Source organism: Python bivittatus, unplaced genomic scaffold (genome assembly GCF_059951505.1).
Source record: "Python bivittatus isolate LINGU-HERP-01145 unplaced genomic scaffold, Pbiv_v1 ctg000070_np1212, whole genome shotgun sequence".
In the NCBI taxonomy this organism is placed as follows: domain Eukaryota; kingdom Metazoa; phylum Chordata; class Lepidosauria; order Squamata; family Pythonidae; genus Python; species Python bivittatus.
Genome location: NW_028277034.1, coordinates 22,258,756 through 22,282,661, shown reverse-complemented (window position 1 = coordinate 22,282,661; position 23,906 = coordinate 22,258,756). Strand labels below are relative to the sequence as shown.

General features: G+C 36.1%; 1 protein-coding gene across 3 annotated transcripts in view; it reads left to right on the top strand.

Annotated features, from left to right (window-relative positions):
- The window catches only part of ARHGAP10 (Rho GTPase activating protein 10), a 119,592-nt gene that overhangs the window by 46,072 nt on the left and 49,614 nt on the right, over nt 1-23,906 (top strand). For all 3 annotated transcript variants that reach the window (XM_088132780.1, XM_015887769.3, XM_088132781.1), the window contains 8 exons: nt 3,415-3,496; nt 5,347-5,389; nt 6,080-6,145; nt 14,938-15,012; nt 18,460-18,547; nt 19,388-19,446; nt 20,877-20,982; nt 23,553-23,712. In XM_088132780.1, the coding sequence (XP_087988906.1) occupies nt 3,415-3,496; nt 5,347-5,389; nt 6,080-6,145; nt 14,938-15,012; nt 18,460-18,547; nt 19,388-19,446; nt 20,877-20,982; nt 23,553-23,712 (679 nt within the window). The remainder of the gene's footprint in view (nt 1-3,414; nt 3,497-5,346; nt 5,390-6,079; nt 6,146-14,937; nt 15,013-18,459; nt 18,548-19,387; nt 19,447-20,876; nt 20,983-23,552; nt 23,713-23,906) is intronic.

Below are 23,906 nucleotides of genomic sequence, written 5' to 3'. Positions count from 1 at the left end.
AACAAGTGTAATGGCCTGGTATACATACCACACTAAGTTGTAATATATTAGCTGACATCTATATTGCTAAGCCAAAAACATAACAAATTACATTATGGCTTAGTTCATTGTGTAAATCCATCAGAGTGACTAATGAGATATCTAAAAGAAGCCTGAACAAAAGGCTTGTTCAGGCTGTGATACCTGAAAATTCATTGCATACTGCCTGTGTACTGGACATAATATATAGTCGTCATGATTAACAGCCAATGATACCTTTATTCTCCTTGCATTAGTCTCTCCCCTTTTAAATTTTGGGGCCATCTAACATCTTTTGGTAATTTTTTTAATAGTTCAGCTGTTCATTGCATGCAAAAGAATTTCTCTCTTTTTTTCCTTATTCTTCATCTGCATTGGATGACCTAGACTCTAGTGCTATCAGAGAGACACTTTTTTTTTCAACATTTGCAAAATGAATTCCTGATATGATATAGGATGTTCCAGCTCAGGCCATTTCCCCACTAGTGACTTATAGCACTTTCATAGTATCACCCAACCATTACTGAAGTGACATAAAGCTTGTCCTTATTACAGGTAGTCTTTGGTTAACGATTGCCCTGTTTAGTGAACATTTGAAGTTACAGTGATGCTGAAAATGTAACTTCACAACCAGTCTTTGTCAGGCTCAGCCCAAGAACAACAGGGAAATAGTCCAGTTTGCTTACACCATATAGACAGTATCTTGCCAGACTAAATCTGTATTACTACAAATAGTGGATATACCCTGGGAGATTCTCTGGACTGTATTGTCTCTTGTGCTCTGCTCTTCCTGGAATACACCCTCTTCTTCCTGAGAAACCTGCTGGCCTCTGTAATCCACCACATCACCCCCCTGCCTTTGTAGATACATTCCATCACAGTCTTTGCACTTATGACTGTTGTAGTGTCCCCACAGTCATGTGATCAAGATTTGGATGCTTTGCAACTGGCTGGCATTTACAACTGTCGCAGCATCCCATGGACATGTGATCACCATTAACGTGCTTCACAGTCAGCTTCCGGCAAGCATAGTCAATGGAAAAGCCGGCAGTAAAATTGCAAGTTGCAGTCTCGTGATGTCTCGCTTAACGACTATGTTGCTTAGTGATGGAATTGCCAGTCCCAATTGTAGTTGTTAAGCAAGGACTACATATATAGTTCATTTGGTACAACCATTCTTATAGGATGACCCTATAAGACCTTCTGTGATCATATAAAGGTAGATTTGGAAGAAGCCTTAAAGTCCATTTAGCAGCCCTGTATAAAATGCAGGTAATCTAGAGGTAGAACAATCTAGACCACCAACCAGATTCTGCTTGAATATCTGCAGTGAGAAAGAGACCATAACCTTTGTGGTCATAGCTTCACTGTTCACTGTTCTTACCACTATTAAGCTTCTCCTAGTGTTCATTCAAAATCTATGGTCCTGTAATACAATATGTTTGCCATCTAGAACCAGGCTTTTCCATTTTCAGTGTGATAAGCCTTCATATATTTGAAGAGTGTATGATCCCTCCCAGTCCTCTTTTCCTTGTACTAAATATACCTTCTTCCTTTGACCTATCCTCATAGGAATGTTTTCCATACTTCTGATAGTCTGTTGCCTAAAAATTGTAGCACTAAAAACTATATGAAGAGTGGAATTCATGTGCACACTCAATAAACCCAGGAATATTCACAACTTTTGCATACGGGTACACAAGTAGACTAAATATTCTAATAAACTAAAAGATACTCAGTCCTTTTGGAATTTTGAAATGGGGGCCATGTGCAAAATGGCTGTAACTTGTGACTTTCTCATTCACAAAGTATCAGAACACTATCTGCTACTTCCTCTAACAGGATGTTGTATATATCCCCTCCCTATTTTTCTCATTTTTTTCAGCAGGAAGACACACTTTCAACACATTGAAACTGCCCACCATTTTTATTTTTAAAGATACAGTAAGTGGTAGGGCAAGGATTTTTGTGACTGCCAAGAGAGATGTTCATGAGCACATTTGCATTCCTAGATGCCATAGTGGGGATTCCAGTTTTAAAACCTGTATACTTTTAGTGGTTCAGTGAATTTACTGTCTTTCCTAGGCATGTATATCATTTTATAACCAATTCACTATTCCTTTTCCAAATAGTACAGGAAAAGAGTAAGAAGTACTAAGCAAAATAAATGAAAGGGATGAGAGAAAATAAAAATGAATCTAAATGTAATTGACATCAATGCCATTGACTATCCCTCTTCATACCTTTCTGTCCTTTCAAACCATCCTTGCTTTCCATCATGTCCATGCAACAAGTCATACACTGTTTTTTGTTCTTTACATTTCTGACACCTTTCTTTTTGAGGATCTCATCAACTCAATCCAGCCCCAATTTTCCTACTCTTAGCTTTTTTCTCAACCATTCAATACCAACAGCACATGGATCAAGGTGATCCTGTTGATTTTGTATGCTTGGATTTTCCAAAAGCCTTTGACAGAGTTTATCATAAAAGATATTTAAGTCATGGGATAAGAGGACCTGTCCTTTTATGGATTGCTAACTGGTTAAAAACAGAACAGAGTAGGAGAAAAAAGCCTAGAAAAGTATTTCATAAATCAACTCCCTAAAACTTAGTCAAATTGCTTTAAAGTCCTCTTCCTTAACTCTTCATCAGAAATCAACAGCATCCTGACTCTAAGGTTGACAGAAACATCATAAATCTATTGGTGCAAATCAGATGTAAATTTATCATTCTAGTATTGTAGAATAATGACTTTGGCCATTCCTCCAGTGAAAATTCCATAATTATTGATGTCTTGATAAATTTCAAATACTAGGGAGGTAGCCAAAAAGAATATATGAATCTTTTACTTACAAAAGTATTTTAAGTGACGTGAATAATCCATTCATAGACATATTTAAACTAGGTATTATTATATGCTATGGAATGGGACAGCCTAATTCAGCCTTCTAGTTCATATGTCTCATTTCTTGCACAGTAGAGTGGTATCACTTAAGCATAATGAGACGTTGTACTACTTAAACATAATGATACATTGTGGTTTTGTTTTAATGAGCTTCAGTGATCTTTGAGCTCATGTACTCTCTTTGTCTAACATTTTTTTTGGAGTTGACTTCAATTAACTTTAGTTAAGGCTATCCAGAATTTCAGGTTCAGATATAATGGCTTGCTTCATGTATTGTGTTAAACCATTGTGTGTGTGTGTGTGTGTTTGGCTTGTGCACTTTTTTCTTTTTGGCTTAGCGCTAGGTACTACATTATAATTTCAATGATATTTGATAATTTCAAAAATGGATATGATGTGTTTTTAGAGTATAGTGATGAAAGAATTACATTATATGAAAATTAGCATTCAGTAGTGATTTAAATAACTTTTATACACTGTGCTTTTCCAGACCTGGTATGCCTATGACCATGCAAGCATTCTCAGAAGAGGACAGGAACATGTGGTTTGAAGCCTTAGATGGGAAGGAAACTGTAAGAGAATTATGATTTTTAAAAATAAATAAGCATGAAGGCAAACCACTAATACAACATAGGCCATATTTCCTATTATTTATATAGTTTGTGTGACACAACTAATGTATTATATGCTTACTGAACAAAAATACTGTCATATCTAGCATCTCTATTATGAGACATGCTGCATGAAATCAATATTCTTTTGTGCTGAGGTTTCAAATGCTGTTCAAGTATAATTGCAATAAAGGGCTTTTTCTGAAGGGCTAGCCATTTTAGCCTATTTAATTAAAACAATAAAATACATCACTGTTAAATACTAACCCATGCATATTTGGTGTAGAATTTTATGGATCAGGTGTGTGGGACATTTCGATATGTGTATATATGTGCAAGTGCATCTGTCTATCTGTCTTTATGTATATGTATGGAAGTATACAGAAAAAAATACACCTAGAAATAAATAAATGTTCCATCTAAGAGGAAAAGCTATTTATGTATAAACTGAACATAGACTAAAACTATGAAAGTTTGTTACTAGATTTTCTGACTTCTCTGAACTGTTGCAGCATACTTTTTGTTATTGTTATTTTTGAAGAAAATTATTCCAAAGTAAACTTGTTTACAAATGAAGTTTGGATAATTATTATCAGTTAGAATATAAATTGACAGTCTTACTAAAAAGATTGTATCTCAGAAATTTAACTGTTGATTTATGTCTACAATTTTTAAGAGAGACTTCAGTGCTTGGTTTATATCAAAATACTTGAAGTATCAGTATGTGTGGAAATAACAAATATATTTATACTGCATTATTTATCTTACATTTGTTGGCAACATTATAATTTAGCATAATTTAAAAGATACAAGTGATGGTAATTTATCGTGTCAAAATGCCAGTCTTATTTCCTGTCCACTCCTTTCCAGATTATATAGTTTAGACATGCAGTTATTAAAATATTATTGTCAAATCAAGAGTTCCTTTTTACTGTGTTACTTAATTTTTTTTCTTTTTTAAATGAAGAGAACAGAATAAAAGTACAAATAAACTTGAAGGATTATCTTCCCTTTGGAAAGATGCTAGTTAGAATTAAAAAATCCAGTAATACCCCAGGAAACACCATAGATAAATACAAATGAGAAGGAGGAGGAAGGATTATCTAAAGTCCCTTAGTATAGATTTATTTGAAACAGAACGATAATCAGTAGGGAAGTTCTGGCAAAAGTCTTAAAAAAGGAATAGACATACAAAATAATAAAGCCACAAACTTTTTGGCATCAGTGTTTGTGTGTGTGTTTGCTTGCCATTTAATTCTAGTCCCTTAACTGATAATTTAGAGGAGGGATGAGACATCTGTCTTGTAAAGCTAATCCAAATTGCCTGTCTGCCCAACTAAGCATAGCCCCTTTTCACCTGATGCCTTCACCTGCAATGTACTATCATTTGGGGAAGGATATGAGTGGACAAAGCTAAAACCCTAAAAGCTGGCATTTAAAGGCAGTCCAGATTGCTGACACTTTGAAGCAGCTTCTCCTCAGGTTCCAGATGATGTCTGGAAGAGGGTTTGGATTTGCCTCTATCTCTAATACCATTATCTGGATTATGGGAGGGAATTTGGAAACCAGACCTTCAGTGTGATCCTGATGTAAGTGGGGTTGTAATCTCTTCCATTCAGAAGTATGCTCATTTATGCATACAGAAACAGATGAAAGTGTAACTGACCTAACTGGTACTTTGATTCAATTCTTAGCAACCCATTTTTGACATTTAATGATGGGGGAGAAGTTCTTCCTTACCTAAATTTTTAAAAGCTAGTATCTTGAGTGCAGTTACATGTTTATATTTTTGTTTTGTTTTGTTTTGTTAGGTGTTTCTCACTTTGAACAAGACTAATACAAAAAAAGAAGGAAGTAAGTACTAGAATTGAAATAATCTTTATATTAAAACTTCGATGAAAAAATACATTTTCCAGAAGTATTTCTGAACATAAACTTTAGTCTGTTGGGCCAAAGCGATTTATTGTTCCAGCTTTGAGATAAATAAATCATTTGTAATAAAATTATGTCCCAACTACAACACTTGGTTCAGGCCTTGTTTTAGAAAACAGCTCTATTTGCCTTGAGTGATTTGATGTCCCATTATTTTGACTCAGGACCTAAATCTTTATTTCAGTTCATAACTTTGAAGTTCCATTGAATATCACTGGAACAAATGATCATTTTATTGTTGTTGTTTAGTATAACAGGATAAAATGTGCAGAAATAATACCTTTTGGTTAAGTGTTCATTAATGCCAAACGTTTTGTTTGTTATGCACATTTTAATTTTTTTTCTCAGTAACATTTTTATTTTGTGGCACAACTAGATGAAATTTGGGAAAATATAAGCAGAGAGACAAAGCAGTTGGAGAAGGCTGCTTATTTATACAAGCCAGGCATGGGTTGTGTTAATTAATATATATTGGTTTTAAAACCCATCCCCTCCTTCAATGGTAAACTGAATAGCTATAGCTTTACAATTATTTGTACAGATGATCTTTTATTTTTGTAAAAGAGCATATTTCATTAGATCTGAAATATTTTCATTTTTTTCTGTTCTTAGGTGCACAACTAGATAAAATTGGGCTCACAATTCTCAGAAAATGCATTAATGCTATTGAAAGAAGAGGTAAAGACAAAGATTCATGGACTGAGCAGAAAGAAGTCATCTTTCATCTTGGCTGTAGTAGACCTTCTAGTATTCATGGGAAAAAAAAAACAGGGTGGAAAAGTGGGAAAATTGCAACTTCTATTCAGCTTTGCTCTTTTATGAATAAAGTACCAAGTAAATTATGGGCAGGGAACTTTTTCAGCCTTTCTGTCCCCACATATTGCCCCCCATGTCCATCTTATGCTTTGTAGTCTTCCTATGTCCTGCACAAATGTATCTTTCTTTCATGAGAGGAAGGGAGGCTAGGCTTCTTACTTGCAGCAATCCTGCTTGGATTCATGGGAGGTAGGAAAGTCATTGGATTCATGGGAGGTAGGAAAGAGTCTTGCAATACCCCTTTTTCTCTAGCAATTCTGAGCAGGCCCACTGGCAGAGAAAGGAAGCCAAGTCATTAGACTGCTTAGAAAAAAATAAAAACCATCTGGCTTCTTCCTTCCTCTCAGCAACTTTGTTTGCAGATCACACTTTTCTCTTTTCAAAAAAGCAGTGCTTTTCACAGAGTTGCTGAGTCCCATGCAAAATTTACGCAGTCCGGCTGATAAAAAAGACTGGAGCAGAACACTCATCTTGTTCCCATTATCAGCTGCCTTATCACAAAAAAGGGAACCATGTTGCTCACCTATGAAATGAACACAAAACTTACAAGAAGATGACTAAGAACTCGTGGGAGCGGCCAAAATAGCGTTTTGCAGATTTTTACATAGGAAGCCAATATCTTACAGAAGTTATTATAGCAACATGAAAATAAAGAATTGGATAAGACCGTAAACTGATGCATAATTACTTTTCTAAGGCTACTCTGTGACCTTTGGCTGAATTCTGATTCATATTTCATATAATTAACTGCCGTGCTACTGTAGCTTTTTTAGACGTGGGCTGGGAGATGTATTTATAATTTAGTATTCTAATTAGGAACTGTTTTTAAATTTTGGCTGTCCTATGTTTAAAAGTAGGTATAATACAGAATTGTTTTTAATGTGTATTTCCGCTACGTATGTCATTAGGTCTTATTTATCAGTTGTAATTGTTGTAATACTTTCTTTATTCAGAAACAAAATCTTGCATGTAAAAGTAAGACCCTACTGCCCATATATAGCAGAAACTTGCGTTAAGATTCTTTGAAATGCTATGCTATTTATGTCTGTATATAATTCACTTTATGGCTGCCAAAGATTAATTTTTTAAATTTGCTGATGCAATAAGTTGTAAAGCAGGCGCAAGTTCTCTTGGCCGGTTTTTCTGTTGTTCCTGACAACTGGTCTGTCTCCAGGTCTTTTGAAGCAAGCAGCTGTGCTGGGCTTTTGAGGCATTTCAGTGCCTAATGAAATTATGACTATTCTACCAGTGTCCTTCCTTAGGATGAAACTTGGGCTGGATAAAAGGATCAGGATTTTTTTCCTGATCTTGTACATAGTTACAGCTTACAAATAAGAGCCACCTGAAACAGTCTCTTGATTTCTAGTCTGGTGCATTTAACAACTACACCAACCTGGCTCTACAAACTGCTTTTTGCATAATGTAAAATTCTCTTGGGAGCTTTTATCCTGTTTTCTGCAATATGAATTGAATCTTTGTAAACCTAAATTTATAAAAAACAGGGAAGGTTATAATTTTTTATGATTTCTTTTAACGTGTAATGAGGAACATGTTAGAACCTTGACACATCCTGGTTGGTATACATCTGTGTGTATAACCTTATTTGTCTTTTGTCATAAACTCCATCATGTACTACCTGAAAAAAAACAGATGTCTCTTCAAAGTCTGTTCAAATTTTTTATCTTTTAATTTCAAGGGTTATGATATTGATATAAATAGAAAAAGCATTGTTGTCTAGCATAATGGAATCTGAGGATAATTTTGTTGTGTTTGAGAAAAGTCTGCTTTGCAAAGCAATACAAGAAAGAGTGAATTTTCTCAGTAGCTGCCACAATAACTCCAGACATCTTCCATTAACCAACAGAATGTCATCTGCTTTCTTCTAGCTTTCCCTCTGTCATGCAAGTGGAGAAATGAACCATCTGATGGGATCTAATGCTTAAACATAGTTTCTGTGACCTGCATATTCAGAACTATACTTAGGCCAACTGGAAGCAAAGTTTATGAACACAATCAGTTCTGGTGGCAGTTAGACAATGTTCTTCTTGGGGCCATATCCTGCAAAATGGCACCATGATGCCTGATTTTATCTAACTGAACCTCTGGGCTTGCTTCTGCTCACTGTGCATGGTCAAAGCAACTTTTTAAAAATCTAGATAGGGTGATAAGCTCGAGTGTAGGCCAGACCATTTCTATATTAAACATATTTCACTGTATTGAACATACATATTTGGTCCAAGGTACCAGATATGAAGTACCAGAACTTCAAAGCAGCTCTGTATGATACTGGCAATCCTCAGTGGCATGGTAGATGTTACCAGTTTTTCAACCAAAGTGTTTGCTTATTTTTCTCTCGGTTCCTCTGTTCCTTAATATTTGTGTGGAAGGAAAGCAATAGCTAAGAGCCAGCATGAGTTCTTTCTTCCCTTGTTTTGCTTCCTGGGACTTTAAGGCAGAAAGAAGAGTACTGGACCACCCTTGGTTTCCAATTGTAAGGGGAAAATGCTGATAGCACCTGAGGATGTGTGTTGGAGGAAAATTTGTGTCATGTGGGAGAGCAGAGGAAGCAGCTGAGGGAATGGAGCAGCCCTCAGGGTAAAGTGCAGCTTAGCAGACAACTGACAATGAAGGAGGTGCAGGTGTGGACTTTAGCAAGCCAACGGCACATTGTGCTGAAGAGGGAAATGGATCCCAGCAGCCTCACCACTCCAGCAGAGACCCTGAGAGTCTACATTCTTCCTTCCCACCCCTTAAACACAGCCTGAAAGACAATGCAAAGTCACTGTTTCAGCAGTAGTTCAGAGAAGCAGCTGACAGCAACAGAAGCCAACTAACTTGAAGATGGCTAAAGACTTTCTTATAAGCTCGGGCAACAAAGGAGAATAGATCTGTTCATAAGATGTTTAAGAATTAGATATATACATAGACATTAAGTATAATGTAGTATAGGTTTAGTGGCAAGTGTTAGGTAAGTAAGTTGGTTAAGCTTTTTTGTAAAATACAGGTGCACATTTACACCTTTGCAGCATCTCTCAGTCATGTGCTTGCCATTACATTCAGTTAATACACGTCTTTTGCCTGGCCCTTTTTTTCCCCCCTTCCTCTCCCCTCACAGAAAGGGAGGGGAAAGGTTGGGTAGGAAGGAAATTACAAGAGAGTAAGCAGGCATACAATGGGGAATATGCATCGAAAGCTGGTGTAAGCCCCATTGTGTGCCTGCTTACTCTTTTGTAGTCCCTTCTTCTCCAGTCTCTCTGCCGGGGGGGGGGATAAAAAACACGGGTCAGGCACAGGAAAGATTGCCTAAAGAGAATGCTTGTTTAGGCAATCTCCTGTGCCTGCCCTGGTTTTTTTTTTCTTTTTTCTTTTTTTCCCCCCTCACAGAGCAAAGTTTTCCTCTGTGGTGTCCTCAAAAGAGCCTCTACTGAGATTTTTTTTTTTTTGCTGTTTTTTTATGCCACTGTACAGATTTGTATTAAGACAGTTGGTCCTTTAGATAATGTTTGTGCTTTTAAAAACAATTTCACACTTTTTGAAACTAGTCAAACTATGAAAATGGGGCAACTTAGAAGTGATTGGTTACAACAGTGTAGTGTGGATGTAGACAACATTTTAATGGCTGGAAGTGAATGTTCCCAATGGTGAACATTTTCAAGGGTGAATAAACCAAAGGAAGTGTGTCTGTGATGGAGTGATTGAGGCTGCTTGCTCCATGTGGCCCCATGGCTGTTCTATTATGACAATGAGCATTTTTAAAAAAGATCAAATATGTTAAATCTATGTTTCCTACCTCACAATGGCAAAAAACACTGATGCTTTTTTGTTAACCATGTCATCAAAATTTATTATCATGAAATGGAGTTAAGTGCTCAGGTTGCTTAGCTTCCTCTTAGTTTTCTCTCAATGTTTGTCTGCAGGCCGAAGAAACAGGTAGAGTTGAAAAAAGAGGTAGCATGTAAGAAGCTCTGATCTAGTGTATGATATATGGCCTAGTACAGGTAATCCTCACTTAACAATCACAATGGGGACTGGAAAATTGGTAGTTAAGTGGGGGTGGTCGTAAAGCAAGTCACCACGTGACCAGGCCTGATTTTATAACCATTTTTATGATGGTTGTTAAGTGAATCACATGGTCATTAAGTGAGTAATGTGGTTAAGTGAATCATGTAGTCCTTAAATGAATCCAGCTTCTCCAATGACTTTTTTGCCAGAATTCACTTAAGGACCATGTGGTTCACTTAATGACTGTGGTGATTTGCTTAACAACCATTATAAAAAAGATTGCAAATCGCAATCATGTGACCGTGGGGATGGTGTGATGGGTGTAAGTGCAAGTACAGGTTGTAAAGGACTTTTTCCAAGGCTATTGTAACTTTGAACCATCAGTAAATGAATGTTCATTAAATGAGGACTACCTGTACCACTAAGGGAGTTGATGTGATGGAATGGAATTATGAAGGCCAGGCTCGGGGAGATAAGCGTGTTCTTAGTTTACCAGAGGAACGTGGGAAGTTCAAGAGGATGAGGCTGGCACCTCCCTGAGGAATTCATGGGTGTTGTGGCTGGCTGGCTTGGGAGCTAGGTTTCAGTCTGGGGAGATTTCTGTCTAGAGGTTGTAGCTAATAAACATAGCAGAATTGAATTTGCATTGTCTGTTGGAGTTCTTTGGACTAAACCTGACAGTTGCTTGCTTTTTTAGCCAATAAGAAGCTGCTTTCTTTCTTAGCCAGTCATTGCTTCATCTAACTGAATAGGACCTGCACTGAATGGCAGTGGATTTCTAGGGTTTTATTATAGGATTTTCTTCAGTACCACCTGAAAATGCTACGGATTTGATATGGGATGTTTTCCATGCAAATGGAAATATTAAATATTGTGATTATGGGGTTTTTTGAGACATTTGTTGACCTATTATGGCAACTTGGAACAAATGGAATGAAATAACGTTTGATACTTGTTTAATCAATGTGATCTCTTAAGGCATCAGATACATTTTTTTTTTTCTGTACCAATTACACTTTTGACCTAGGTGAATAGTTCATATATTCTTAATTTATCTGCATCCTCAGCAATTCTGTGTGGTGTGGATGATGCATCTTTTCCTTTCCTCTTCTGAGAATTCATAGTTCTACTTCCCAAATACCAGTTTTAAAGGCTTACATGCATTTTCGGCGTTTTGTTATAATAGTTCATTGCTGGAAAGAGAGATGGCAGCAGTAAGCTATCATTCCTTGAAGTTTTTACAGCAAGATTTTCACTGGTGAGGAATTGAAAGGAACATAATAAGAATCTTGAAACTGCTTTTTAAAAGAGCTCTAAAAGAGTACTGAGAACTGTCATAAGCAGTAAAAATATTCGTTCTTCAAAATATGCTGTTAGTGAAAGAGCTGAGATTTTGTAACTTTCTAGGACTAAAGCTTGTATCTTACCAACCATTGTGCATCCTGGACAAGTTATCAGCAAATGTTAGTTTGATCTCCTAAGTCATATTCACATATAAGCCTTACATCTAGGAGATGCTAGTAGTATTTGGGAGTACAAGATGCTTTATGAATAACAAATAATGTTACTGTTGATCAGATCCACCAAAATTTATGTTTTATTACTTTTTTCCACTAAGAATTTCACTATTACCAGGTCAGTAGTTGAATTCTGTTAGTATTCAATTTTTTTACCATATCATGTTTTTCAAAGGGCTCAAGCTGTGACACATTGAGATTCTCAGTCCCAATAGATGGAGGAGTATCTCCAATATCTTCTCAATATATTACAAATATCTGGGTGCTGTATCATGTCCAGGGCATTGTGCTCCACTTGCAGTGGAAATCACCAGATATAACAATTTATATCAAGTCACCAGTTGTTTCTCCTAAGGGAAACAATGCAATACTAGCACTTGCTCATGCTACCTTAGGACAAAGCAACAAGGAGAACTTTGGTGTTTTCACTGACTTCAGAGAGGTAGCAGTTTTATCCCTTTAATAATAGAAGACGTTAGTTGGAACAACACCAGACAGTGGGCTAGGAATAGCGGACAATTGTATCGCTAGAAGTTTTGGTGACTAAAATGGTGTTTCAGTGTGGGATAGCTTGAAAGGTTGGATGTTTTTTGGGGACCTAGGAAAGGCAAATGGAGATAGTACAGTGAGAAATTGTTGTCTCTGCAGTGGCTCAGCAATCTCATCATGTGTTAATCATTAGTGTCTGCTGGATTGTCTCCCAACCAGCAGTATGCTGTATTTTGTGAGGCAGTCCCCAGGGTTTTAATGTTGGTTGTTTTCAGTTGCCTAGATTCTGGGGAGGATAAACAAAGTAATACTTTTTGCAGTTAATCATAGCTGCACTGAACCATTGAAGAGGGGAAAGTCAGAAATGGTATGTTTCACAGAAACGTACATGAAAAGTGAAGTATAGAGAGGCTTCAGCTGCTTTAGACAGAGAAACAGATGTCTGGAAATCTCATCATTGTCTCCTTTATTTGGCATTAACATTCTATATATTGGAGGAAATGATAGCTGCCAGAAATATTTTTATAGTGCAATCCTGTACTGCAGAAATGGTCAACCTTTTGAGCGACCAGGGGCTTCGCTTATATTTTGGCCAAGGAGACTGAGGGCTTCAAAGTAGTGGGGGAAAATGTGGGTGAGGCTGGGATTTGGGGGGAAGTTTTAATTTTTTAACTCTGATGTGCTGCTTTTAAAGTTCATGCTTTTCCAAATGGTAGGAAATATGTGTTCAGTTGTCAGCAGTCCTGCTCAGACAGGGTTTTGCAGGCCAAAAGGACAGTGTGTGTCACTGGGGCTGCAGGTGGTCCCTCTGCTGTACAGGATATAGTTGGCAAATCCATTTAGTGCAGCCTATTTCCCAGGCACATGTCCTCCTTCCTCCTATTTCTTAAGAATATAAATTCATTAGGCTGCCCCAAGGGTGGTGTTGGTTTTCTACTCCTTTTAGGTTATGTGCCAGGAAAATGAACTGCTTTGGATTTAAAGCTTCCTTTTATCTTTCCAAATATAGCAAAGATTTCTGTTGCCAACCAGATCTTTAGCAAAGAACTATCCTCTTTGTCTTTGAAAGGGGAGAAAGAGCTTCACAGTAACACTTTTGCCGTATGTTTTCAGGAACAAAAATTGAGGTCTTGTGCACAATTTGGATATATTGATATATTTTCTTTCTTTTTATAACTCTAAAAAGCATGCTGGTGAATTTAATTACTTTGTCTATTATCTATTAAAAACTGGGGTTTTACGTACAAGAAATTAAAATTTGTCAAATTGCCTGATAATTTTAATTTTAGAATTGTTAAAATTTATTTTGCAGGTCTCAGGATTAGTGTGACTTTATAGCAATGCCTATATTACTATCAGACTTAATATTCTTGTGGCTTGACCTATATTATTATTATCTTCTTGATTGAACTTACTTTTGTTTTTAATGTCTTTAATTTTAGCAATGCAGGAAATAAATACAAATCCTGAAAACATATTGATTTACTATATTTTCTAACAATTACTTGGAACTTTTGAGATTGTGTCATAGAAAAATGATTAGAAATTATGAGACCTGCTATATCACCAGTATTAGCATTTCCATGTTATAAAACTATTTACTGAAAAAGCTTAAAATATAAACACTGCAGTTTATTATATCTATCAGACCTAAAATATATTTTCTTCCTATCAGATTGTATACAAATAGTTGAAAGGTCTTCCATTCATCTCCTTCCTGTGCCTCATGGTGTATTTTAACAAAATCTCTTCATGTAGCTACCTGTACTTGTAGATGTATGTTTACACATGCCTAGAGTTTTCTGTTGCTCTGTAAGTTCATAGAGCCAACAAGTTTGTGGGGAAAATCACATTTAAAATTCTTCTGATTTTTTGCTATTGGCAAACACTTCTCTTACCTTCTGATTTTTTTTTTCTGTTTTGTTTGGTTTGACTGAAATTTCCAGGGTATCTGACAAAATGCAGCAAATCTGGAATAGGTACTGAATACAGATTACAACTACATGTATTTATCTCTTTGATAAGTCCCTAATAGTGATTAAATGCCCAGAGTTGCTGGGAGTTGGGTGGGATATACATTTAATTAATAATAATAGCAACTAAACTCTTCGTAGGCAAGATGTGATTGAAGTTTACAGTGGTTGAGTAGTGCCTTATATTTAGGAGTATCTTCTAGGTTAGTATTTATTTTTATATATATGATAACTGAGCTCAAATTGCTTGTAATTTAAATCATAGACTAACCAGGGAGAAAGATATTGAACTTATGTTAGCTTCAGTGTATTGAACTGAAAATGTTTTCAGTGATGCATGGATGTATTTGAATTCTTTAAAGATGTCATTATCAGTTTATCTTATCTCTTATATTTTATATATAATTCCACTGGAACAGATAAAAAAACCTACACAGTGTAGGATTTTGTCTCCACAGTAGCCAAACAGATGACTATGGGAAGATTATAGGCAGGACTCATGAGTGTTCTTCTGCTTCTGAAAAAGTGAATTTGCAAAAGAGTTTTTAGTTGTCAACAAATAATTGTTTCAAATTTGTTCATCATTCCTGAACCGTGTTAAATGCCTTAGAATAAATATAAATGACTTGTTTATGTCCAATAACTTTTATTTATGCTTTTGTCTCTCTACTAGGTATAAATGATCAAGGATTGTATAGAATTGTGGGGGTGAGTTCAAAAGTCCAGAGACTTCTGAATTTGTTGATGGGTATGCACATTTTTAAAATCTGCTTTTATCATGATATATGCATACATCTTTTTGATGGTTTTTCAAGTTTTACTTGCCTCTTTAAATCACCCTGAAATGAGAAAGTACTTGATTTGGGGGTATTGGCTTTTCTAATGGATGGCGGGGGGGGGGGCTTAACTTAAAGGAAAACGTAAGGCACCCATTGTGCCCTTTAACTTTCCAAACGTTAAAAAAAAAGTGGGAGGAAATCTAGAAAGATTAAACTGATTGCAATTTGTTCAATATTTCTCCAATTATATAATGACAAAATTTTGATGAAATGAAGACAGTATATTTAGATACCTTTAAAATTAGATAAAAGAATATTTTCTAAACATTGCTTCATATTGAAATTAATCTAGTTTCACTGCAAATATATTTAAATGTACATATCTGTATGTGTTTAGAAATACCCTTATTTTGAGTTCTGGTGATTTTCTAAGAAGTTTTATATCCTATCCATTTGATAAAACTTCATTTTCATTTAATCATGAGACAAATATAACTATACCTTATCATTCTTCCTATTGCGTGGGTAGTTAGATGAAATTGTTCACCTGTGTTATCCAACCCCCACTACAATAGTCAATACTGCGAAATTTTCAGATTTCTTGTTCACAACTTTCGGCAGTACATGCAATCTGATCAGACTACTGGGATTACTTCAGCTCTCTGTGTCTTCCAAGCCTGTCACTTGATAGAAGCACTGGTCTGACTCTCAAGGATTCATTGATATTCAGAGAAGCTAGTTTGCAACAGGCTTCTCTCCAGGAGCATGCATGCTCCATCTGTGCTGATAACACAGTGTTCTTTGGCAGAGAAAACTAGAGGAAACTAGCAAATGAATTCATTTCATTACTCCAGACATTATGTGAATGGCAAAGTACTTTATTTTACTGTATGTCAAATCCTTGCCACCTGTATGATGTTGGCTGTCTCTGCTGGAAATATGACAGATATGATAGACTATATTGCTTGCCATATTAATTTGTTAAAATGGTCTGGCTAATTATTTATTAACTATGTATCTTTAATTGCTATCAACAATTAAATTGAGCTTAAGAAAGGTATATAGACCTCTTTATTTCTTAAAGCCTCAGGAAGAATTAAGAAGTAAAAGGAAGTGGTGCCATTGAGACAAAATACATGAATCATGCTGAAACTTGGTATTTTCATAAGAAGCCAACTTGATCTATTGTTTTGTTGGAGAAAGCGATTGAAACAATTTAAACCTTAGAGAAATAGCTCAAAGTAGATCCTGCTACACACATTTTTGACAATGCAGATTATTTCTTTGTTTTTTTTTTATTTTGTTGCATATGCTTCAAATAGAGTCTTATTTTATGGGGTTTTATTAAATTTTATGAAGAAAGGTACCCTCTATCATCCTATGATCTTTCCTTTGTCTAAGGTCTGTGCTTAAGTCCTTAAGTCCTTGAGTCATTCTTCTTTAAAGCTTGTTTTTTATGGGAAAGCAGGAAACAAAACCCCATTCTGCTACTGCATCATGTTTCAGCACATCTTTCTGTCTTACGGAAGCTTTTCTAGATAGGTATGCAACCATAGGAAGGAATTCTCTCTCCTGGCTTAGCTTCCCTAGATTGCGTTGTCCTCAGGCTCATCAAGATTTGCAAGAGGAAATGAATGTTATGGGCAGAAAAAATGAATTTAGGCAGAGGAAATGCCTAAAATTGACGTGCATTTTAAAATAATTGATCTGGTGAAAAAGAATATTCCAGTAAGAAGAATTAAATGGATTGGTGCATCTGTTAGAATAATACTGTAAAGTTCTTCTTAATTGTCTCTGTCATTACATATAAGGGTTTTAAGCCTGTGCTACAGCCTTGTCAGGAGCTTCTTATAGCTGAGGACATTTTTGGTATCCCTGTTGCACATGTCCGTTATGCTCTCACATTCACCATATCTCATCTGCTCAGAGGACTTGACTTATGTGTTATGTCTTGTGTTTGTCCTACCCATAATTTTCATTTGTTATGCATGAACCTAAGTTGAGATGGCCTTCCTCCAGGTGCCAGAATTCATCTTTTGTCAACTATGGCTCGAGATAATTTACCATTCTCGAATTATGGTTCTCATACTACAGCAGTAGTTTGGCCTTAGGACAGCTACTACAGCTGTTGTTCCCATCAATAAATATCACCTGAGGCCTGTTCAGCATTGATTTATAAGGAATACTTGCTTTAGATCTCTTTGCAACAGCACACATTGTCCTCAGTCCTGCAGCAGAGAATCAAGCAATAAACAATATATTGGCTGGAAATTCTATCCATTACCAAGATCCTGCAATACCTTGATTGCTTCCTGGTGGCCAAGATAAGTGTGGTTCTCTATACTATACCAGTTGTTTCACAGGATCTAATAACAGACAGTAGTAAGAACCTGCACCCTGACCTTCAGTTAATCACTTAGTTTCAAGGCCTGACTTTTAAATTTAGGTTAGTCCTGAGAGAGAGATCTCAAATATTAGACACTTTATAAAGACCAGCCATATACTACTATTATGCTCAAAAGTGTCTCACCTTAGTGTCTTTTCATCTGTATTCTATTGGGATATCACTGGATGGCCACTGAACCTTGGTATTTTATGCTTTCAACAGAGTCATGTTGTGATATGCAACAGATGTTTGTCTGCTATTTTGGATTGAGGAAAGAATCCCCTTTTGTCTGCTGGATTAGAGAGAATGTATTGTAACCAGCCAAAACCATAGAGTTCATGAGAAATCACTCTACTATAGCTGGTTTAATATCTGCAGTCCTGTATCTCTTCCAGACTCGTTCAAGGGAGCATTCAGCATTATATATTGAATGTTTGACCTCAAAATGATACTTTGTTTGATACCAACGTTTCTTTTCATTCTGGATTAATGTGTGGCATTTGTCCCAGAATGTATGTAAGCCCAAGTAAGCCTGCTAGTCACCCAGATCTAATGCACAGAGACCACAATAGAGAACAGGTGTAATTATGATTCTTGAAGTGGTCTTTTGTGCACTCAATTAACTCTCCCCCGTCTCCCCTGTAAGTTCCTACATTAATAGGTATTCTAGATTCCAGTATTGCTGTATCAGTCACTTGGAATTAAGGGGAAAGTGAGTGTATCACCTGCAAGTATGCACAGTAGGGCTAGAAGTAATGAAAAAAACAAAAGCAAAACCCTCCATTATAAGCAATTCCTGATGAGACTTCAGCATAGGCATAAAATCCATACTTGTCTATGCATAGAGGATTACTGACAGAATCATAGTTACAGGTATATGGCTTATTCTCTTAATTAGAATAACTTTATGGTTTGATTTATTGGTGCTTTCATAAGCTCAGTCATACAGTATCTGAAATCTAAATTATAACTGATCAAAATCCGAGTTGATTACCACTTAAGTAATTACCTGCTTATGTTTCTTTTCTAGATGCAAAAACATGTGATGAAGTTGATTTGGAAGGTAATACAGAATGGGAAGTGAAGACAATAACAAGTACAGTGAAACAGTACTTAAGGTGAGATTAAATATGCGATGATTTCTGTAATTCAGTTGAAATTATAATAGATATGAAAGTTGTCATGTTTTTTGAAAAATGCAAACATAAACAATTTTAGAAAAGCGTGTAGAACATTATTTCTGGAATTCTTTCCAACCCCTTAAAATCTGCTCCAAGTCAGATGACCCAGAAAGAACCGGGAGGGAGTTTAGAATGGAGGAGTCGACAACATTCCAAACTGCTGCGCAGTTGCCTCTCCTATAGCAATGCATGGGGAGTTTTTTTCTCTATGGCCTCAGCTGATTTATTAACTCAATATTTCTTTTGGCTTATTCTGCCACACCCAGTTTGGTCCTGTCCTAGGTTTAGAGAGTTGTCCTGCTGATAGACAGACAGACACTCAAGCCCCTTTACATAATTTCTTTTCAACATTCCTTTGGGTTGAAAAGAAAAAGAAGTGGCTTGTATCTTTGAGAGTACAGTCTGTGGAAATAGTCATGATAAAATTTTGTGGTTGAAAAAATGGCATCCTTTTAAGAATATATTGTTTGTGATCATATCTTTATATAAAGGAACACCTAATTTCCTAGTTCTGGTGGTAAAAACTCCAAGGTTTTCCTCATGTGCAGCTAAGACAAATAGCTGATGAAATGAGTATTCTTTATACTTTTTATAAAAGGCATCCTAAGTGGAAGGTTAGACTCAGTGCAAAATTAAAATGAATACTGTACAGTGTTGTATGATAGAGTATATAGTTTTTTTTTTTTTTTAGGATGTTTGTATGTAAACTTGAACATAAATTTAAATAGTCATGATCTTTTTTTTTTCTTGATTATTCCAATGCTTTTGTCTTAACAGAAGCCTTCCAGAGCCATTAATGACATATGAGTTACATGGAGAGTTCATCATTCCTGCCAGTAAATATATGACTTATTAGATTTTATATCTCTTTTAAAATAATAATGATTGGAAATCAGGGAAAGCCAGTTAAGTAACTTAATACTCAGAATCTTTACCCAAAATCATTTACAAATCATGGATACTTCTGCTCCTAATATAAAGTTTGCTGTAAATGCACACAGTATTCAGAATGTTAAAAACATTCTATACAGTAGTACAACATCACTGCAAACCACTACACAATATAGATTTCATTTCATGTATAAAAATAGTAGGGGTATTGGTTAAATAGAATGATTTTGCAATATATTCATGCATATGGAAGTCAAGAATATAATATGAAAAGTGCAAGAAGGAGGCTGGATGTAACCTCTCAGAATGCAATGAAGTTGAATTAGAAGCTTGAACTTTGAGTCAAGAATCTTTCAAAAAGACTGTCACAATAACCATATTTAACAGGAGGAGGAGGAGGAAATGTTTCAGTGTCTTTTTTTTTCCCCCTATCAGAAAATCCATATTTTAATGTAGAGGGGAAAAAAGTCCTAGACATTGATTGGGTGGACTGTTACATTGGCATGAAATACCCAGTTACTCATACATTTAAGTCTACCTTTTATGAGAGAAGAAAACATCAGTTTTGCTGTGACTGTAACTTCTTAAAAGGGAAGGCTAAAGAGGTTTATAACTTGAAGAAGCTAATGGACTGACAGCCTGCTGGTAACAAGGGGGAGAAGAATATGCAATGGTTCAAAAGAGAAAAGAACCTGAGGCACGGTAGTTGGAGGATATGAAGAAAGGAAGAAAAGACAAAGATCTGTAAAAGACAGATTTGCAGGAACCTCTTAGCATTTAAGCTTGAAGCATGCTTGAGAGGAAGAATGTAAAGGAAGCTGGACAGAGATAATGATGCCAAAGGATATGGGAGGTAAATGGCTGGAGTGGATAGTGTGTGTAAATTACAGGGTTGCCACCTAATTGCTTACAAATCTGCATAGGTGTAGTGGGCCTCATTTGCACATCATTTCATTCCCACTGTGTCCCATGTGGGGTTGTGACATATCAGTATTGTCTCAGTGTAATGCACTTCAACAGAGTGCTTAAATATTATACTCAGGGTTGTTTTCAGGAACACAAATGATACTTGGTTGTATATTAAGGAAAGTCATAAACAAGGTCAAGAGAATAAAAAAGCCACCCTCTTATGATAAATGTCCTATATTAACAGTTCTTACTACTGAAGTTTCTTTCTATGGAAGAAGGACACCAGAATAACAACTAAACTGATTTTTTCCCCTAGCATCTGGGGAGAAGGAAAGAAGTGTCAAAATACCATTCCACTTCATATCCTTAAAAATATGAAAAAAAAGACAAAATGTTTATACTTAATTTTTATCATATATTGTGCTAACTGCATAACTAAGAATTACTGCTTTGTTCTCTTATATAGAAAGTGGTAGCCCTGAGTCCCGTGTTAAAATTATCCACTCCTTGGTTCATAAACTTCCAGAAAAGAACAAAGAAATGCTTGATATTGTTGTGAAACACTTAGCAAAGTAAGCATCCTATATCATAATTTAATGTTTACATTTTTTCCTTTGCAGTCCCAGGAGGCTGATTATGATCAGAGATGAATTTTATTTTATATTTCAGTATAAACAGCAAAAACAAATGTGAAGCTTGCCTTGTTGTATATATCTATGTTAGTAAAATTTAATCCATAAATACATACATAGATCCCTACCATGGTATTTTCTTTCAAATTAAGCACTGTTAATGCAGACCACAGAAAAGATTAAGAAATAGCCAAAGTAATAAAAGGCATTAGAGAAGGAAAAGAAACATAGCTAAAACCATTGCCATTTGTTCCAATACCATTCACTATACCTCTTCATATAACCACCTCAATGTACATCTTTCAAATTGGTTATTCACTTTTATGTTCAACCCATGTTTATTCAGCATTGACCCTATTTCTTCTTGTTTTACCACACATACTTCTTAATTTGGTCTTCAGTATTTTAATTTTCAGATCTGTACATCTTATCTGATTTATATAATGTACACTGCAAATCATTCAGGTACCAGCCAACAACAGAACATGGTCTCCAACACAAAAGTGTACACACATATTCACATCCAAAACCAACACCGCTCTAATGACAACTTTCAATTCATTCTGTTGGAAGATAAATGTATTTTCTGATACTTATTCATACAGAATTTGTACTTTCTCTTCCTGTGATCATTCTACTTTTGCTCTTTTTTCCTTCATTTTTTCCTTTTCTTCCATGTCCACTCAAGATGTGCCCTTGACAGTATGAAAAAGTGGTCTGTGTCACATGCATGCTTAATTAATTTTAAAGTACTTTATGATGCCGTATCAGAGTACATTAGGTAACATCTTTCCTGAGTTGAATCTGTTTATCTAGGCCGGTCATCTAAGGAGGTCCTGCTGAGAATACCCATGTCTGCAAGAAGCTCATGGTGACTGATCTAAGTGGCAGGTCTTTTCCATGATAGTAGACTATCTTTAGCCCAACAGTACATGTAGTCCTTATCCTGTTAAAATTCTGCAAACAAGTAAAATTTCTGCTGTTCCATCAAATCTTTTTTCATGGTTCATGGATCAACTGATGGTGCTGATCATAAGTATTGATTTGAGGATTGAATTTTGTTGATTTTATAAACTTGTTTTCTTGTTCCTGTTCACTGTTCAGAGTCCTTGGGGGTTGGGGCACACTATAAATAATGTTAATAATTTTTTTGAGAACCTCACATAGAATCATCCACCTCTCTCTTATCCTTGGAGTTGGTGCTGCTGTAGCACTCAAAATCCTAGCAGGTGAATCTCAGACAGGGAAATTCCCCCATTCTCACCCAACCTGATCTTGGTGGTATGCACCAGGTCTGCTCACTGTTCCTCAACCAAGCCATGTTTTACAGAGAGACCTGGAATTCAGGTCAGTATATCCATTGATACAGCAACCGGAACCTAAGGGACTAGCCGGTGGATTAGAAGAATGGACTGGCATCACATTGATTATCTCCATTCTCCTATAACATTCAGCCCAGTGCCTCCTGTTATATATTCCTCTACCAGTCATTCCTACTCTCATAACCACTACTTGCTATCTCAGATCCTCCCCCAATTATAGAGCTTTGAATAGAAAGTCCATTGGGCAACATACCCTCCCACCTCAGCAAAACTCCAGTTGCTATAGTTGTCCAATCAAACTGCTCTGCCAATCAATCCTACCTACCTTCTTGAACTTACCCTATACTAGTCACTAGACTATATCCGCTTTACCTTCCTCCTCCACCTATTCTTTCTCTTTTCCTCTTCCTAAGGACTTCTTCTCAATAGGGCCACTCTCACTCCAGAGAAGGAGGAAATAGGAGCTTCCCCAGCCACACTCTTAGCAGCACCTGTAATAGCAACTGGGCAAAAGTGATGGCAGTGGCAGCAGCTGCTCCTGGTAACATCTTTCCTTTAAGTTTAACAGACAAACAGCATCTCTCTTTCCATTTTAGTTGCTAATTAATATTCTTTGTTTCAAGTTATTTACTATTTTCTACTCTTAAATTCCAAGTCACTGTCTTCCATATGCCATGTCTGTCTCTTACATGAGCCATAGATATCGCTCTTCACCCCACTCAGATTGCTAATCTGGAGGTTAATTTGCAAGCCAGATATTGTTGCCTACATGCATTCCACCAACGTGAGCTATATGCGGTATAGTGACACACAAATCAGGATGTAATAGAAGTAAACAGTGTGTTCTGTTCCAAAATGATATAAAATAGTTAGCATTTTACTAACAACAGTTTGTTTGTTTGTTTATTTATTTGAGAGGCAGAAAAAGTTTGTTAGCATTTTGTATTTTTTGTTAGTATTTTTCTAACAACTGTTTGAAATTTTTGGGGTAAATTGGCTTGACACTTCTGTTTATGAAATGAGGGTTATTAGATTTTGTTGTTTTAAGAAAAGAGAAGAAATGTACAACCTCATCCTGAATGGTTGCAAAAGTTCAATGGTTCAAGGAAATGTAGTTGTATTTTTTCACCTTGAAGTAGCTCATCTTCGTAATGCTGGTTGTTTTTTTCTCTTTCTGTTCTTGAAAAGTGTTTCCGATCATGCTAAGAAAAATCTTATGACTGTGGCAAATTTAGGAGTTGTATTTGGACCAACATTAATGAGGCCACAGGAAGAAACTGTGGCTGCTCTTATGGATCTGAAATTTCAGAACATTGTGGTGGAGATCCTAATTGAGAACCATGAAAAGGTAAATATGGGAAGTGGAAAAAACTTTACAAACATTCCATACTTTGTATAAGATTTGATATAAAATTCCTGTGAGTATGTCATGATTTTCTCAACTTCCACGCTGGTCGACATCATACGAAGCAGACAGACCTTAATTTTAGTTGATTTTTAGGCTTTGTAAGGAGTGAAGTGGACACTTTAAGCCTTTGTAAG